This window comes from Neofelis nebulosa, chromosome 2 (assembly GCF_028018385.1).
Source record: "Neofelis nebulosa isolate mNeoNeb1 chromosome 2, mNeoNeb1.pri, whole genome shotgun sequence".
Lineage (NCBI taxonomy): Eukaryota > Metazoa > Chordata > Mammalia > Carnivora > Felidae > Neofelis > Neofelis nebulosa.
The window spans coordinates 105,054,230-105,072,873 of record NC_080783.1 but is presented as its reverse complement, the minus strand read 5'-3'; the positions used below and the strand labels follow the sequence as shown (position 1 = coordinate 105,072,873).

Here is an 18,644-nt window from a genome sequence, read left to right as displayed (position 1 = left end):
AAATATGTCTGAATTTCCCCAGGTGTCACTGAAACTCTGCTATTTTTTTTTTTTTTTTCTATGTTAACATCTGTATCTTAAGCATATGGCTAGTCTTAAATGACCAGGGTCTGCTGTTAACGGTAAAATCAGAGTTCTCTTTCTTGGGGCAGGGGAGTGGGGAGGGTTTTATGGAAAACTTGTATTCTCTGTAAATTGTTTCTTTTGTCTAGAAGTAATACTTCACCATTAATTGGGAAATCTGCTCTTCCATAATACACGATTCATACTCCTTATCTTTTATTTCATTATTAGGGTGGCACATTCCTTAGGTAATAAGCAAAAGGTAAAATGCAAGTTAAGTATTTTATTATTATATGTGCTACTAGTCTAAGTAAAGGATCAGTAGCGGCTGCTAGCATAATCCAGCAGAGCTAAGAATTGGCTGGGTGTTAATCTTCATGGATCCCCAAATTATTAAAAATTTAATTTATTTTTCCAGCTCACCATTTATTTTTAATTGGTCTGGTCATAATTTTTATTGTCAGGATTGCAGATCAGTGGAAGGGATTAATTTTCAATATTAATATCATTTTGAAGATTAAGGCCAGTGGTGGCATAAATGTTTTCTTGTCAACAAATTCCTCTTTAGGGAATTATTTAGTTGTGTGGTTTCTTTATTTTTTAAAAGAATGTGCCCTCCGTCAGTGCGTACCTAGCCAGATGGCCTTAGCCAATTTGAACTCACAACCAAAACTGTCCAGAAGTGGGAAAAAAGGCTTCCTGTCATATCACTGGAAATACTCAAATAGGCCTCATACTTTCACCAGGAAAATTATAAAAGAAATGAACTCTTGCATTAAATAGGAGAATGGACGAGGTCACCCCATTCCTAGGGAGGCGATAGACAAGTTCCACCACACATAATCCCAGAGTTTTCTGAGCAGTGCTCTTGAGGCATTTATTTTCTGTGACCTACAGTTCTTTTGAATCATCTTAACCATAAAATGTTAGCTTTGTTATTCTTACAGGAAAAAGTCATTACCAATTACTGCTTTTTAATCTAATTTTTTTGTATCAAAACAAACTGTAGTATTTTTTTTTAGTCCCAAAATTCTAATGCTCAGATCATGGTGTGTTATTAACAAATATTCTAAAATGATGAAAAAATCTGATTTGATAGTTACAAAAAAATTGCTAACGAGGAAGTTGTTTTTGCAATAGTATTAGAGAAGCCGGAGCTAACACTAAACCTTGGTGAAACATTCCATTAATTGTTTTTTTGTGTGAAGGAAGAATTACTCCTTACCCCTAGCTAGTAAACAAATACTGCTGGGTATTTGAAGAGATTTGTAACCTGGAGTTTTGTCTTTAAACACATCTGTATATTTTAGCTCATTTTACCCAGTGTGATTTGTGTTAAATGAAAAACCGAGTTGCAAGGGGCTTCAGAAATCACAGGACATCCATTCCTTTTGAGATGAGAAAGCGGATGGCCTTCCTCGCCCTGGTCTGCTGAACGTTCTTGACAAACGTGGTGTAGAGCAGAATGACACTAATGACAGAGCATCCCCTCTGTCACCTCCAGCAATAAAGGGTAATTTTAGGTGGATTTTACAGCCATTGCATCAGAAGATCAACAGTTTCCATAGAAGCCAAGTGGGGATTAACTGGGAAACTCAGCCTTCCGTAAGCTGTGGAGGGGCTGGTGCACCTCTCTGCTTTCCGCTGCACCTGTTAGCAGAACTCCAGGAGACATGGTCACCCAGATTCTTCTTGTACCTCTGCCCCGATTCAGTGTGTGACTTAGAGAAGGTCTGTGGGCCCTCCTATGCTGTGGTGACCTCTCCTCTCTCCACTTACTTGCCTTCCAAAATAAGGCCACAGCTGTCTTTGGTGGAGACTAGCTCTCAGGACTATGATGAATGCCAGCCGCAGGCGGTGCTGCCCCCTGGGGACGTGGTCTCTGATGCCACGACTCCATCCTGGGCCTCAGATCACATTTCCTGCCAGGTCAGCGCACGCCTCTCCCAGTGTGTGTGGCTCTTCTGAATCGCAGCAGCTGTTAGAACTGTCCGTCAGGGCCTCTGCAGACCCAGGCCACTGAGTAACAATCACGAAGTGAAGAGGGCTGCCTGTGTTCTCAGATGCATTTTAATTCTCATAGTAGGTGATGTGAGTAGGGGAATTGTAACCCTCTAGTGGTGCTGTTACTCTTTCAGAAGGAAATTGCTTGTGGTGGCCTCTGAGCTCCCATCTGATTGGATCCTGGCCTCAGGGAGCACCTTGCCCCCTGCTTGAGTGCTCTGGACAGAATGGCACGTTCTCTGAATCTTCCTGCTGTGGTCCCTTGGTTCTCGTTTGAATTAAGGCCCAAAATTCCTTGTCTGGCTCTTTGTAAGATAGTTGGTTGCATTACCCGAAACTGAACATCCGTGCCTATTTGTGTGTAAGTGCTCACAGTGTCCTTCCCCGTGCACACACACACCCCCAGTCTTACCCATGGAATCTTATGTGATTTAAACATGTAACACACAATCGAGAGGGGAAGGAATAAAGCAGCCTCATCAGGGGCCAAACTGTAAAACAAAATTTGTTCGGTTTTCCTCTGTATGGTGAAGTGTACATTTTGCTGCAGTTAACTCTGACAGAGCCTGGTCAAGGAAGGAGGAGACCGGAAGACATTCAGGATATCGTGTCTTCCTGTCCCCTCCCCCCTCCCCTCCCCGTTGCCTTGTGTTGTCTCTCTCTGATTCTCCTCTTCTGATCACTGCAGTCGGTTATGGGGTTGGAGTGCCGATGGGCTATCGAAGCACCCACCTCCCTTTTCTCAGCCTAACTCCATTCCCACCGCTCCCTCCCACAAGACTCTCAGGCGCTCTTACTCTCCCAGGTAACAAGCTACCTGTTAACCTTGTCCGAGGTGTCACAATATTATTGCCTTCCCAGGGTCGTCTCAGGTCTTGTGGAAAGCCTCTGGCTTAGATGAGCAGGAGTAGAGCCTTGGTGAGAAGTGTGAGCAGGCGCATGGTCTCTGTCGACCCGCATGAGTGCAGCTCCTGCCGTGGCCCAGGGACAGATGACTGTTTCATCAACTGGCCAAATCCGTCAGCACCCACTGTGGCCCAGGCAGAGCTGAGCCCCCCACCCCAAAAGGTGCCGGGGCAGTGCCGTGCAGTCGAGGCAGGCGAGAGGGGCACAGTTTCCTTCGTATTCTTCTCAAGCAGACAAGGCATTCCCACCCAGAAGCAAATGAGACCTGCCCTGTCCCAAACTGTACCTGTAGCGCTCGTCCTGCTGTTGATGACGTGGACTGCTTTCTTGCATAAGGTACCCTCACGTGGCGATAGTCTGATCCAGAAGGGGAAGTCAGGAGGTTTTCACTGCTGCATCTCACTGAGGTGCCCTTGCCTCTAGGCAGTGGAGGGGTCGGTATCTAGAAGAAGGAGGTGGGGCTTCCTTCAGATTTAAGACAGATGGTAGATCAGTGGGACAAAGTAGGGCCCATGGATTCCTTTAGATTACTGCTTGAGAGTCCTTTAGGTGCTTATTATAAAGGTCCAAAGATCAGAGGACCCCTTCCCTTGAAGCCTATAACTGCATGAGCAGAGCATAGGGCAGTTCAGCCATCTTTGTGCTGTGCACAATGAGTTTGTACCCTCTGATAGGATGGGGTAAAAACAAAACAGAAAAAGGTCTGCTACTTCTGAATGCTTCACAGATAGCTTTTGCACAGAAGCTTTACGTTTCTACTTTTGTGTCCTCAGCACAATGAAGCTGTACATATGAACAAGTCCACTCAGCACAATGAAGCTGTACATATGAACAAGTCCACTGTGTCGGGTTTTAACAACACCTTTCTTTTGAAACTCTTATAGCTCTAAGAGTAGCTTCCCGAGCGTTCAGAGAATCCTATAATGACTGTTACTAGATATGCAAGGTTAGGGAAAAGGCACAGCAACAATGTGACCACTGCTGTGGTCAATGTTAATGAACTGTGTCGCTTTACTTCCTTTTTTAAAAAAAAAGATGAGCCAGGCTTCGAAGTAGAAGTCCCATTTATGACTGTCTTCCAGTACACTGACCTGTGTGCCCTAACAGCCACTCTCAAGACCCCATTTCCAGAATCGTCCTTCACACATACACAGTAACACAGCTGATGCTAATAAATACCCATAACTTTTGTTGGCCATCGGAGGGAGAGAGCATTGACAAGAGACTTTTACATTTAGAAAAACCGGTCCGTTACATAAAAATAAGAGGAAACCTTTGTCTCTTTGCTCTCTGTCAAAACTGTGTTGATGGCATAACACGGAATGATTATCCTAGTTCCATACCTAGAATCTTAGTGTCCTTCCCACTGCAGACATATTTTCCCTACAAAATGACAAAAGAGGAAAATCTGAGAAAGCAACCTTCCTGCCTCTGGTGTCTCTGTTCTTGGAGACCTGACCTCACCCATCTCCCCACCCTTGATATGGTCCCTTTACAACAGGGCAGGTCCAGAGCTCTATTCTGCCCCAGTGTTGGGTGGCATGGCCTGACCTTAGGCCAGTGAATATTGACCCATTGAGCAACTCTTCCTAATCTGAAGAATTCTAAGGAAACCCTCTGGGGTCTAATCGCAGTGTTTACAGAAGACCGGGAGCTGGCCTGTAACTAAAGGATTACATCTCTGAGCTAGGGGGCAGGTGGCAGACTAGGGTCTACCTAAGCAAAGCCTCCTCTGAGAAAGCCACTGCGTCCCTCTTGCTGTGCTCTCTTATGTTCTGCTGGCCGGGGCCCCAGTATCTGGGATTCCCCGATGACAGCTTTCGTGGGAATTAACTTTTTCCCTACAAAATGAGGGCTCGTAGGCATCGATTCGGAAAAAAACAAATGCCAAAACATGAACTAGCGAAGAAAGTAACGTTATCTGGTTCATGTTGGAGAAAAGCAATGCCGTCTCTCACCTGCCGCTCACAGTTTTAGCTTCGTACCAAGGAGATACTTCAAACCTCAAGTCTAAAAGAAGTGTCACCCCGGATTGCAGCTGGTCACACACGTGTACTCCTCACTATTAATTGAAAGTAAGAAGGAGGAGCATTAACTGGCAGAATCCTTTATTTTCTTATTTTGAGACGAGGCTATAAAGTTCTGTGAACGGAAGTGAAATATTTTAAGGCCATTGAGGTTACGAATAATGAGATGAATGAAGTGAAAGCTAATGTTATCTGAAGCGACATATGGAAAATAATATTGTGACATCCCTTAAAAAGCTGAACGTTCCGCCAGACTTGCTCTTGTCCATCTGTCATTCTTTCAGTTGTTTTTTTTTCCTTTTTTGCATGGGCTATGCTATTATTTTTGGTTGTTGTGATTAAAAGTATTTTAAGGCATCTTTTTTACATCTCGTATACATAATTTTTTGTTTGAGTCATAGCCTTTATATATAAAAAATAGTGTACTGGCCAGATGTATAAATGCCTTTGCTCCCATGGAAGCTGGTATTGTGTTGTTCTGGAAAGGAGGGGCAGGGACCGACCCCCTGTGCTCCTCGGTCACGCTTTCTTCACATTAAAGTGATGTTGCCCCATAGACAGACAACCTTATGAACTTAGCAGGGGTTGACATCTTGAATTCCATTCAGGTTTTTCCTTCCACTTCCCGTCAGTATATACATGGGACTTTAGCTGTTAACATGTTCATTCACATTTCTTTGTGTTTGCTGCCAGAGCCCGTCTTTGAGTTGGCATGTATTTTTGTGAGCTCTCCAAGCACAGTTGGGGTATAGATTTTCTTTCATTCATCAGAAAACAAGAAAGTTCTATCTGGGCGAGTTTTGCAATTTTAGGCAAATAGCTCCCATCTCCAAAGGTGAGTTCAGATGTTGTGCCCCAGCAGGACGTGTCCAGCCACAGAAAACACCTGGATGGTTCCAACCTCGAGCCAGTAGAGGTCTGGCTCCTCCCAAGTGAGGACCGTCGACCTCTTATCTTGCTCATCTGCCCAAACCATTAAAGAAGAAAGAAAAGAAAAGGTGGCGAGGGGGGCTTAGTAAATATCATTTGTTTGTTAAGCTACAGGAAACAGCCTCTTGTGAGAATGTACAGGGTTGGTTGTGTCGCACGTAGGAAAGGTTCCTGCCAGCGATGGTCTAGTTTCAGTTACTTCTTTTGAAGAACGAAAGACTGCGTGTCTTTAGTCCTGAATGATGTTGTCGAATGCTCACTTAAACACACCCAAGGATTCTTTGTCCCTAGCAATCCTCAGGGTAGCTCCAAGACTTTGTGGAAGTTCACTTAGACCAACTCATCTGATCTTCTCTTCGAGTTTGTTTGAAACACGTGACACTCAAATGAACACAGTTGTTTTGCCTTTACCCTTGGTTGACTGTTGCTTCATGTTTTGCCTTCTTTATGCTGTGCTTTATCCTGTGCTTTTCTTGGATACTCTCGGTGAGGGACGGCGGGCTGTTCTCGGGACCCTCTTCCGTGCACTCTCCGGACCGTGAAAGGCTGCCTGTTGACACCCTATACATGACACCCAAAGGCTACTTGGGATTTTTGCTTAGTTTCTGATTTTGCTCTGCTCAGCCCACTAAAGGAACAATCGTTGGCATCACTTTTCTGTAAGGGACGAACGTTTCTTGCTTTTTGAAATACTTCTAGACATCCATCTAGGAACGTGACTCATCTGTATAAGATCTGTTTTTATTATAAAATGCAAAATGTCAGCACCTTGGAAGAGTTTGATATTCACAGCAAGCTCCTGGGTTAGATGGCACGAGAGAGGCTGTCGGGAGCCTTTCAGTAGGGTGGATCTAACTTGGAATCGTTTTTGAACGTAGGGTTTTACTTCACAAGTTTCTAACCCCGGTGAGCATTACCCAGTCTTGTGAGGTCGTTAGCTTTGCCCCTCTGAAACTTGCTTGTGACACTAGCTTTATTTTGAAATGCCCACCCCTCTTACCCGTTTGTACATTTGAGACCAGTAACAACCAGACTCCTTGTTTCCATCTTCAAGATACGAAAGTTATTTTTCCACTTTCATTACCTCGTGCATTGTCACCAGTTGTCACCCTTTGAGTTCTTGCATTCTTGTGGTTATTGCTGTGCCCCCCACCGGGTCTTACCGAGTGCTGATGTGATGTGTTTGGGGCCTGGTTTGACAAGGAACACGTGCAGTTGTCCAGTGGTGGCACTCTAACAGGTGTCTCCTTTTCATTCCAACTTGCCTAAAGACACGAAATTGTAATTATACCTCACTCCATAAACTGTTGGAAGTAATTTATACCCATGCCTCAAATTTATGCATGTGCTTCAATTTAAGAAATACAATATCTTTTGATCCTTTAGCATGCTGGAATATGATACAGAGAACCTGAACTCTGAAGAAATTTACAGTTCTCTGCGTGGAGTTACAGAAGCCATTGAAAAGTTTAGTTTTCGAAGCCAAGAGGATCTGAACGAGCCAATTAAGCGAGATGGCAAAAAGGACTGTGACATTGTAAGTATCCCCGGGCTAACAGAGAACTGTATTTCGGTGAAGTGAGAACTCTGAGGACTGACTACGTGAACACTGAGCTTCATCATCATTTGTGTCTTGTAGCTAGAAGGGTATTATCTTAAGAGGCCCGAGGCAACTTTATAAAATTTTGAGTGACCCCCAGCTCTCTTTGTGAAGATTGTAAACTATCTTGTCCCCCCTGTTTGCCTTTGTTTATCCTGGACATATTTTTGTTCCTGTGACGTGATGAAAATAGTAGGCCTGAATCAGAAAGCAGCGTGGTTCTCTGGGAGCTGTAGTTCCTGCAGAGACAGGCAGATCCGTGGGGAGTGGTGGTGCGGCGGGAGCAGGCAGGGCTCAGTACTGATGAGTCAGGCTGGGCCAGTCCCGGTGCTCAGAGGTGGTGCTGTCCTCGGAGCCGCGTGAAGCAGAGGTCGAGGGGAGTGTGTGGTCAGATAGGAGGACGGGCCTGGGAGAAAGCAGAGAGGTGGCAGGGGGCATGGCATGAGTTCTCTTTGCAGTGGCTGGTGTGCAGAGAGCGGGCCTGTCGTGTTGGTGGCCAGGTTTGGGGAGGAGGCTGCAAGGGTTGGCTCAGGAAGGGTATTCCCTTTCCTGCTGGTGTCTGACTCCACTCGGGGGTCACTGGAGGTTTTTAACCAAGGAAGTGGCGTGGTCACACTTAAAATTTTAGGAAACCTGCTGCCCCTCTGAGATGGAGAATGACTCTGGAGGAAGTGGGGTCGGTAAGGCATGAGCTGAAATAACAAGAGTCCGAAGTCTCTGGCTAGAACTGTTAGGTGCTTGTGCCGTTCAGTGAGATCATATCACAGAAGGAGAAAAAATGTGTATTAACCCCTTTGGAACTTAATGAGTTCAGTTTTGGATGTGTGTGACTTGGGGGACATAGGGAGTATCCAAGCACACATACTCCTTAGGCCTTTGCAGATACCAGTCTGCAGTTCAGGCTGGCCACTCGGCCCGGAGATGAAACATTGAGAGACGTTGACTGGTTGCCTGATGGTAACTAGAAAGTGAGTGAAATCAACCAAGTAAAGGGTAAGGACAAAATCCTGGGGAGCATCAACACTAAAGGGAAAGACGGAAGAAGAGGACTTGGGAGAAGGGCTACAGGTTATTATTGCATGGGAGACCAGGAGAGTGGGGTGTCAGAGAATTTAAAGGAAACTTTGGGAAAGGCCTTGTAGCCAAAGAGGTGATGCTGCAAAGACAGCGACCGGTCAGACGAAGGGAAAGGACTCCGCTGGATTTTTTTTTATTTCTTTATTTTTTTTACAATATTTACAAATACTGTATTTTAGCTGAAAGTATATAAAACACACATTTATTCACCATTGTTCTGATCTAGAGCCACGTCCTCTTCTTTGGAGAATGGACCCACGGTTTGGATTTCCATGTTCTTCTTCTCAAATAAACTTTACGCACAGTCCTGGTCTACGGTTTCCAGATCTAGTTTCTTCCAGGAGCCCCATCTGTTTTGTGAGCACCGTTCAGAGCAGAGTTGAGCGTGGAAAGCAGAGTGCAGTGGGTTGAGGACCAGCTTGAGTAACAACCTGGACATTGAGGAGGGATCATCCAGGACCTTTTCCCCGGGGAGACCTGCCCCGTCTGAATGCACATGGGACCAGTTAGGAGAAAAGTGTGGACGATGCCGTGGCAGGGCGTGGGTGGTTGGTGGACACGGGTCCTTGAGGACATGGCAGGGGAGGCACTCTGGGCACTGGTGACCGTAGCTGGGAAGCAGGGTGGGCTGGGTTGATGTGGGGCCAGGAAGTGGAGGGCATCCCCACTGACCGCTCCCACTTTCTGTGGGCAGCAGAAAGAGGCCGACCTGACTCTGGGAGTTCAGCTGTGGTGAGGAGAGTGGAAAAGGGCTTCCAGAACACCTGTGGGGAGCGAGGGGCTCAAATTAGGGAATCCGAAGCCCTGCTAGGAACAATAGAGGCCCTAAGAGAAGGTGGATGCTTTCGTGTATATTTTTCTATTTCTTTATATATATTTATGCATCTGTATGCTTGGAGAAGGCGGTAGCGTGTTTTTGTTTGTTTTTGATGCAAGTGACATCACGGTGTGCATTCTGTTGAATGTAGCATGTGAGCACTTTCCCCCCCGTCTGCATTCTCCTGTGGGAATTTTTATGGTCAGGTGAGAATTCGTCACATGGATACCACAATCATGTACTCAGTGCCCTGTTTTGGAACATTTGAGTGATTTCTGCTTTTTCAAAGCATAAAAATTCTCTGGCGAAGTTGAAAGGGGTGAAGCTTGCCGAGTGAAGGTAGCAGGCGAGGCATGGAAGCAGGATTGTCATTGGTGGGATCGGCAGGATGGGGTGCAGGAGCCCCCAGGCCAGACAGCAGGGTTGGTGGCAGGATAGGGGAACATGAGAGGACGAAGTGGAAATTGTTGAACAGGTTCGAAATTCACGATCTTAGCTGCTGATTAACGGAGTGTGAGCAAAGAAGCTGGGCTGGGTGTGAAAATGCATTATGTGTGAAAGACTCGGGAGCCAGTGTACCTCTTTGGTTTGATAAGTGACCCAGTGTAATAAGACAGACCTCCATAAGGATGAATGTCAGAGCCACTAGGAAGACAGTTCCCCAAAGCAGAGATGAAAACGTTCAACTTGCAGGAGAAAGTCCATCCTTATGGGTGATTACAGAAATGCAGCAAACATACATTTGAGGCTCCACTTTATTTCTAAATTGTTCCGCTTTGTTTCGGGTAGAAATTAGAATATTTAATGCTTCAGGATATGAGGGAACTAGTGTAATATTGGTGGCATGGGAACTTGATACAGTTTCTTTGGAGCTAAGTAAAATTATATTCGGCATAGGTGATTTTAAGTTTCATATCCTTTATCAAGTAATGTAACTTTTGGCAATCTGTGCTAAATAACAAATGCAGCAAAAGGTAAGAAAGGTATTATGTTACAGTGTAGTTTATTTCAGAGTTGTCTATAATAGCAAAAAATAGAAGCATTAAAAAAAAACAGTAGAAGGGGAATGGTTGAGTAAATCTTACTAGAACACAAGTAGAAATAGTGGTGTGATTAAACAATATGTTATTTTTTTTTTAATTTTTTTTTTAACGTTTACTTTATTTTTGAGACAGAGAGAGAGCATGAACGGGGGAGGGTCAGAGAGAGAGGGAGACACAGAATCCGAAACAGGCTCCAGGCTCTGAGCGGTCAGCACAGAGCCTGACGTGGGGCTCAAACTCACGGACCGCAAGATCATGACCTGATCCGAAGTCGGCCGCTTAACCGACTGAGCCACCCAGGCGCCCCATTAAACAATATGTTATTAAATACTTTATTTACACGGGACATTCTTACACTATGAGAAAAGCAAAATATATGACAGAATGTGTGCCGTGATTCCCACTCTGCAAAGTCTGCACGAAGATAAGGACTGGTTTAAATATACAAGTTTAGAAAGTAAGAATTTTTTTTAGGGGTGCCTGGGTGGCTCAGTCGGTTAAGGATCTGACTTTGGCTCAGGTCATGATCTCACAGCTTGTGAGTTCAAGCCCTGCATCGAGCTCTGGGCTGACAGCTCAGAGCCTGGAGCCTGCTTCGGATTCTGTGTCTCCCTCTCTCTCTGCCCCCTCCCCCACTTGTCCTCTCTCTCTCTCTCTCTCTCTCTCTCTCTCTGTCTCTCTCTTTCCCTCTCTCTCCCTTTCTCAAAAATAAACATTTAAAAAAAAAATTTTTTTAAAGAAACATTTAAGTAAAAAGTCATCACCACCTACAAAACAGACTTCAGATGTAAATTAACAGACTTTACATGTAAATTAGCGAGTGGAGAGGGGAAAACATAAGTGTGTTCAGTTCCTGCTCAGGTAGTTTATGAATTGGATGGTTTACAGATTGAAACCTAGTAACTATCCTTTGGTCAGTGGCCAGATTTCAAGGGAGAAATCTGGCTGTCCCAATACTTCTGAAAATGTAAAGGAAGAGTTTGTTAAAAGTCCTAAAAAGGAACTGACTGTGTGCCGTGCCTCAGGGGTCCCGCGATGGTGGAGTTGCGTCGCCTGCCATGGAGGGCCGGGGAGGCAGTGATGTGGTGGAAGGAGGCAGAACGGCCCTGGACAACAAGACGTCCCTCCTCAACACCCAGCCCCCCCGCGCCTTCCCTGGGCCGCGGGCGCGAGACTACAATCCCTACCCCTACTCGGACACCATCAACGCCTATGACAAGACAGCCCTGAAGGAGGCCGTGTTCGATGATGACATGGAGCAGCTTCGAGATGGTTTGTTCCTCTTTGCTTGACCCCCATCCAACTCCCCACCCCCCCCACCCCCACCCCACCCCCGCCATCCAGAAGAGCTTTCTGTGGCTCTCCCTGGGCACAGCAGCTCTGGGTGTAGAGGGCAAACACACATGCAGACAGTCCTTCGTTTAGCCACTTACTGAGCCCCCACCATGTGCTTAGGCATGGAAGGCACATCTGTGCACAGAAGCGTGCACAGTCCCTGCCCTCTGGAAGCCAGCAGCCTGGCTTTCGTAGAGCCAGTCACGAAACCAGGAACTACCGGTGACCCAAACTTAGGGCTGCACACTGTGCAGTGAAGGGAGGTCAGCTGTGCCCCTCAGGGAAGGCTTCCGCGAGGCACAAGGGCCTGAGTGGAGGTCAGAAGCGCGAGGGGAGTAGCAGTTAGCGGGTGGGAGGCAGAGGCACAAGCCGTCCCAGCACAGGCTCAGCGTCTGTGTGTCCTCTCCCAGCCCTGAGCTATGGAAGGAGGGCCCGGTAGCACCACTGAGAGCCCCCCGCTTTTCTCTCACACCAGCGTTTTAACCAGGCCTTCCTGGAGCTGCTTTGGTTGACTTCTGTCTCGTAGTTCAGAAAGAGGGGATCTGGCATATACTGAGCTCCTGCATTACCATGTGCTTTCCGCTCAGCTGCTTTCTGTACATATCTGATGAGATAGAAGGGATTATTCCCATTTCACAGGTTAAAAAACTAACATTCAGAAGGGTTAAGCTACTTGCCCCAAATATAACATACTTGGCACGAACAGAACTAGTCTGACAACGTGCTTTGTTTCCTGACACTTGTGTTAAGACCAGCGTCCATTACTGAGTAACCGGTGAGTAAGCGTGCATTGGAATGATGCTGTTTTTGTCTGGAACTTAATTAGTTCTTTTTTCACCTGATTGTCACGTTCACATAATAGTTGTTTTTTTTTTTTAAATATACGTATATATCCGTTTTGTTTCCAAGCCTTTGTCTTGTTTTTCAGTTTTAAATGAAGAATTAAATCAGAACCCTAGATTAGAGCCCTGAACAGGTAGCATTCACTGTGTGTCATGAAGTGTATAGCTTGCTGGGGACAAGGAGGCAAATCAGACACAGTCCTTGGCCTCAGAGCAACTCATGGCCTATCCTAGAAAAAAGACCTAACACAATGGCACTGGAAAGAGGGGGCGCCTCACTAGAGCAGATGCTGGTTTCAGTGGGGACACAAAAGAAGGGGAACTGGGGGGCGCCTGCCTGGCATAGTTGGCAGAGCACGTGACTCTTATTCTCAGGGCTGTGAGTTCAAGCCCCACAATAGCGATGGGATCCTAAGACAGAAATGAAGTCCTGCAGTCGTTTGAAGGCACGTGCCCAGGTGGTTACTTGCCGTGGGTAGCAACCCTGTAAATTCCCAGGGATTCCCAGTGTCTGTTCACTGGGCCCAAGGCTAATGGCTTGGTGGTTATTATGAATTGCACTTTTTAGGAGTAGTGGGCTGTTTCCTTTTATTGTTCAGACAGTTGACACATCATTTAACTTACCCATTTGTTGGTCTTGTTTAAGATAGAACAGAGATTGGGGTGTTGGTTGTTCCCTATTTACCAACTGCGTAAAAGGCTTCCTAAACTTACTAAATTTATGTAAGGCTTACCAACTGACTAAAAGGCCTAAAGAGAAAAGTGGAAAGGCAGGGGGGAAATGATTGAGTTCTTTAACATTTCTTTTTTTTTTTTTTAATTTTTTTTTTTTTAATGTTTATTTATTTTTGAGACAGAGAGAGACCAGAGCATGAATGGGGGAGGGGCAGAGAGAGAGGGAGACACAGAATCGGAAGCAGGCTCCAGGCTCTGAGCCATCAGCCCAGAGCCCGACACGGGGCTCAAACTCACGGACCGTGAGATCATGACCTGAGCTGAAGTCGGCTGCCCAACTGACTGAGCCACCCAGGCGCCCCGTGTTCTTTAACATTTCAAACTTCCTGTGTGGGGGTGCCTGGGTGGCGCAGTCGGTTAAGCGTCTGACTTCAGCCAGGTCACGATCTCGCGGTCCGTGGGTTCGAGCCCCGCGTCAGGCTCTGGGCTGATGGCTCGGAGCCTGGAGCCTGTTTCCGATTCTGTGTCTCCCTCTCTCTCTGCCCCTCCCCCGTTCATGCTCTGTCTCTCTCTGTCCCCAAAATAAATAAAAAACGTTGAAAAAAAAAAAAAAGAAAAAATTAAAAAAAAAAAAAAAAACTTCCTGTGTGTTTGTTCCCTCGCACCTTAGAAGCTAAAAAAAAAAAGAGAGTATGAAAATACAAATTTAAGTAGTTCCTAATGATTTGTCTTTGCCTTTTCATCCTTTCTATTGAAAGAAAATGTTCAGAGTTGAGGTCTCTTAAGTTCATGGGAAGAGAAAGGATAGGTCTTTCATGGTTGAAGCCCTTTTGCTAAGTGGTTTTGGCACGTTGTTCAGTCTGTGCGTAGACAGTCCACGCACAGGCTAAACACCTTGATTAGTATTTGTTTGCTGTGCTAGTTACTAAGCTCTGGACATTCGGGGAGGGAAGGAATGTCAGACGGGTCAGTGAGGAGGGCCTGGAGGAAAATGTGCACGTGTCAGTGGGTGTGACGGCGGGAGGGGACTGTCCAGGGGTGGCCTGACTTGGAGCTGCTGCAGTGGAGATAGATTTGGGGGGGGGGGGGGGAGGACAGTCACGGAGAGACTTTTAGATGGCTTCTCCTGTTTGAACTCGAAGGGGGAAAACAATGGTGGGGGAGCGTAAGGATGTTGGTATTGGTACTTGACACGTGTTCCCACATCTCTGTTTTCCTGTTTGGTGAGACGGCCTGCTAAGGGTGTCACGAGTGGGCAGCAGAGAAGGGTGAAGGGCACGGAGCAGGAATGATGGAGGGGGGCTGCCTCTGGGAGCGGAGAGCGGGCGGAGGGCGCGTCCACAGCCCGGTGTCCTTGTGAGGTGACTTTGTCTCGGTGTCTCTCCAGTGCCCATTGACCATTCTGACTTGGTGGCTGACCTTCTGAAAGAGCTGTCCAACCACAACGAGCGGGTGGAGGAACGGAAAGGCGCCCTGCTGGAGCTGCTCAAAATCACCCGGGAAGACAGCCTGGGCGTCTGGGAGGAGCACTTCAAGACCATTCTGCTCCTGCTGCTGGAGACGCTCGGAGACAAAGACGTGAGGCGCCTTCCTCGTCCTTGCGTTCCCCCCTTCCCGTGTGACGGGCTGTTAAGTCCTGTCGTTCTGGACTTTGGCTTCAGCTTTATTTCTGTACTGTGCCTGCTGTTTACATCAAAACGTTTTCCAAATATTTTCTGAGCACCAGCTAGTGAGGTCATGTTTCTGTCAGAGACGGGCCCCGTTCCTAGCTTATTTATATGTGTGTTTTCTTCTGTAATGGGGTTTGTAGGAGTTGAGGGAAACTTGTTCCTGCTTCAGGTTACTTTGTTTCACACAGAATTTCTTAAACCTTTGTTAGCATGGAATGGTTTTTTACAATGAGGTTTTTTTCTGTGTGAGTTTTAGGTTTCATGCGTAACTGAGAAATAGAGAAGTTCATTTTTTAAGAGACCCTACTAGATGCTGCCTTCCCTGAGGTTCTGTGTAGATGCAGCCGGCATCTGTGAGCAGCAACAGTGATTTTAACTGGTTAAGCAAGCAGTTCTGGAGCATGGGTTGTTTTCTGTTACCTTCTGTATTATTTTTTAAATCAAAAGCCCTCTTTGCCCTGTGACCTTTGAGTGTGACCAACGAGGAATTTATACCATGCCCGGTCCGTAATCCACACCTGGCACCACATAGATGACTCTTAAAGGGGGGAGTAACCTAGTCAGAGCCCTGCCTTCTCCTATCTGTGTGCCGGTCCCTTGTGCGGAGACAGCAGCAGATGTTTGGAATTGTCTGAGTGAAACTCTAGAAGTAAAAATCCACCTGTGCACTGGGCTTTGTGGAGGCCGCGGAAATAACGAAGCAGGTGTGATGAAGAACTCAAGGGCAGGACCAGGTGGATTTTGAGGAAGCTCAACACAGCCCACGGTGAAGGTCCCTCTCAGGGTCACGTTGATGGTGACTCTGATGGAAGACGGGTGCACAGGGGGCCGGCGAATGCGGTGGCTCTGATTGCTTTCTGATGCTTCGGGTTAATGGTTTGGCGGAGGGTGGGGACAGACAGAAGTACAGTGATGGAGGAGGGTGGGGACAGACAGAAGTACAGTGATGAAGGAGCTACAGTCACTTCCCTTACAGCCTGCTTGGTCAGGCTGTGTTGGGAGATAGGGTGATCTCACGTAGAGAGCAGGTAGATGGTCCATTAGTGAGCCAATAGCACAGACGAGTGACCAACAATCAGGATGTAGTTTTTGGCTCAGTTTGGTGTAAACCCCTTTTCTTTTACTGAGATCAGGAGCCCGTGTGGAACGGTTTTCCTTCAAATGGCACAGCTTGGGCCTCAGACACCTCGAGGCGTGTACACACGACCCTCCCCCGTGATCTCATCACACAGAAGGTCGGGAGTAAAGACAGGTCTGTGGCTGTCTTACAGGCCGTGTTGATGAAGTGGTTAGATGCTTGTTACCTGTTCTTTACCAAAGGGTAATTTGCATACCGACATCTCAAAAAACGTGGAAATCCTCCAGGAGATTGATAATGAACGTAGATGTATTGTCCTCATTCGGTCTCATTTGGTCCTCTTTTGGCTCATTCCAGAAACCTTCCTCAGGTCTTAGGTGCTGGGTCCTGGGAATGTCAGTGTAGGCATAGCACCTGCCTCACGGGACTGGCTGTCTCAGCCTGTGCCACGTTTGCAATGTGACCTGCATTAGGTGCCAGCAAGATGCCAGGGGAGCCCAGGGCTGGGTGCCTGGCCGTGCCGGGCGCTTCTGGCTAGTATGTTCAGTGAAGCACTGTGTTGTTTGCTGACGTCTTCCTTTCCTCTTGTACTCCAGCATTCCATCCGAGCACTAGCATTGAGAGTTCTACGGGAAATTCTGAGAAACCAGCCCGCAAGATTTAAGAACTATGCCGAGCTGACGATTATGAAGACTCTGGAAGCCCACAAAGACTCCCATAAGGAGGTAAGCCGGCCTCTGGCCCAGGAGTGCCGAGCAGACAGGCCTGGGGGTGCAGTGAGGGTGTGGGGAGAGAGGGGTGTGGATCAGTGTGCAGCCTGACTAGGAGTCGCTCCCTTTGGGGGGCACCTGGTGGGGTGGGGGGCTCAGTCAGTTAAGTGTCCGCTTCTCGCTCAGGTCGTGATCTCACCGTTCGTGAGTTTGAGCCCCACGTCGGGCTCTCTGCTGTCAGCATGGAGCCTGCTTGGGATTCTTTCTGTGTGCCTCCCCTGCTCTCTCTCTTTCGCTCTCTCTCAAAAATAAATAAGTAAGCTTAAAAAAAAAAATGTGAAACAAAAAAAGAGTCGCTCCCTTAGAGCTCAGCCCAGGCCGTGGTTCAGGGTGACAGTCCCAGTGCTGGTGTGGCAGCTGAGCCCAGGTGCCATTCAGGGCCTGGTGCCACTTGGTAGGTTCCTGACTCCCACATGTACAGCAGGCCTGACCTGTCCTCAGGGATTTCCTGGTCGGTGGTTCCCAATTGCTGTGGTCAGAAGGAGGGGGCTGCCGTTTTCCTGGTGGCATTCGGCACCTGCCAGACTGTTGTTGGGAGATCGAGGTTGGCTCGAGAGACAGATGTGCAAGTGCTGGAACCCACGCTTCCTTGCTCCACGACCTCGGACAGGTTCTTTCAGCTTCCGCGTCTCAGTGTGCTTGTGGATAAGGTGGAGGAGGACGTTGTCACAGTTTCTTGTGAGAATTGAATGACATGGCCAGTGACGACAGAGGTGCTACATATACCTGTCGGTCTTCCTCCCTCCCCTCCCCTCTCAGTGTGCCCCTCTCTGCAAGTTCAGGATGAATGGAGGCAGCCATGTCCTGCCTTTCCTCGCTCCTGAACGTGTGAAATGCTAACAACTGTCCTGGCACCTCAGACGCCTACTGGAGAGTTGGAAAAATGTGTTTCTGTGCCCCGCACACTTACGACAGGCTCTGATTGGATCCGCAGTAAGTCCAGCTGGTTGCTCGTTGCCTTGTCCAGCACCTTGGGCTCACCAGTCCTTCGAGTGCCTAGAGACCTACAGAGAACAGTGAAATACAGATGGTTTCAGTAACGCCTTTCCAATCAAAGGCACTGTGGGAAATTGGACTGCATACTTAGAACATTAGAAAACCTCGATGGATTGGACCCCAAGTGAGAATAACCTGCTTAGTTGAGTCTCGTGGCTCACACGTGATTCTCATGGGCACACTCGTGGATTAAGGGAATGGCAAGAATACGTCAACAAAAAGAATCTGGACCCCAAATTGTGCTGTTTCTCTGTTTAGCAGCTTATGTGGCTGCCCAGCGGTGACAGGTTTGATCTCCTGAAACCCGCACCACAATTGCAGGCTCAACAAGGGTAGGGGTCTTGCGCTCTGTCTAGGCATCTCCACCTGATGGGCCTGGCACAACACAGGTTCATAAAGTGATAGATACGTTTTTGTTTGGTTTTTTTTACATTTATTCATTTTTAAGAGACAGAGCACAAGTGGAGGAGGGACAGAGAAGGGAGACACAGAATCCGAAGCAGGCTCCAGGCTCCGAGCTGTTAGCACAGAGCCCGATGCGGGGCTCAAACCCATAAACCGCAAGATCATGACCCGAGCTGAAGTCGGACGCCCAGCCGACTGAGCCACCCAGGCGCCCTAAGTGATAGATACGTTTTTAACCTGTTGACGCTTCAGAAATCTGGCTTTGTCGTGTGCTAGTACAAATCACTCATGTTTGAACAGAACGCTTTCCTGTTACAATAACTCATGTAAAATGTGAGGACCCGTGAGCTAACGTAGCCAACGCCATTATTCCTGAGTGAGGGAAGAGGGTCCAGAACATGCTGTC

At 47.3% G+C, this 18,644-nt stretch overlaps 1 protein-coding gene across 28 annotated transcripts in view; it reads left to right on the top strand.

Moving 5' to 3' along the window:
• The window catches only part of CLASP1 (cytoplasmic linker associated protein 1), a 270,587-nt gene that overhangs the window by 229,979 nt on the left and 21,964 nt on the right, over window positions 1-18,644 (top strand). For 16 of the 28 annotated variants that reach the window (XM_058715563.1, XM_058715562.1, XM_058715553.1 and 13 more), the window contains 5 exons: window positions 2,756-2,872; window positions 7,317-7,467; window positions 11,493-11,739; window positions 14,707-14,897; window positions 16,664-16,792. In XM_058715563.1, the coding sequence (XP_058571546.1) occupies window positions 2,756-2,872; window positions 7,317-7,467; window positions 11,493-11,739; window positions 14,707-14,897; window positions 16,664-16,792 (835 nt within the window). The remainder of the gene's footprint in view (window positions 1-2,755; window positions 2,873-7,316; window positions 7,468-11,492; window positions 11,740-14,706; window positions 14,898-16,663; window positions 16,793-18,644) is intronic. The other 12 variants (XM_058715571.1, XM_058715570.1, XM_058715568.1 and 9 more) reach the window with 1 other exon arrangement.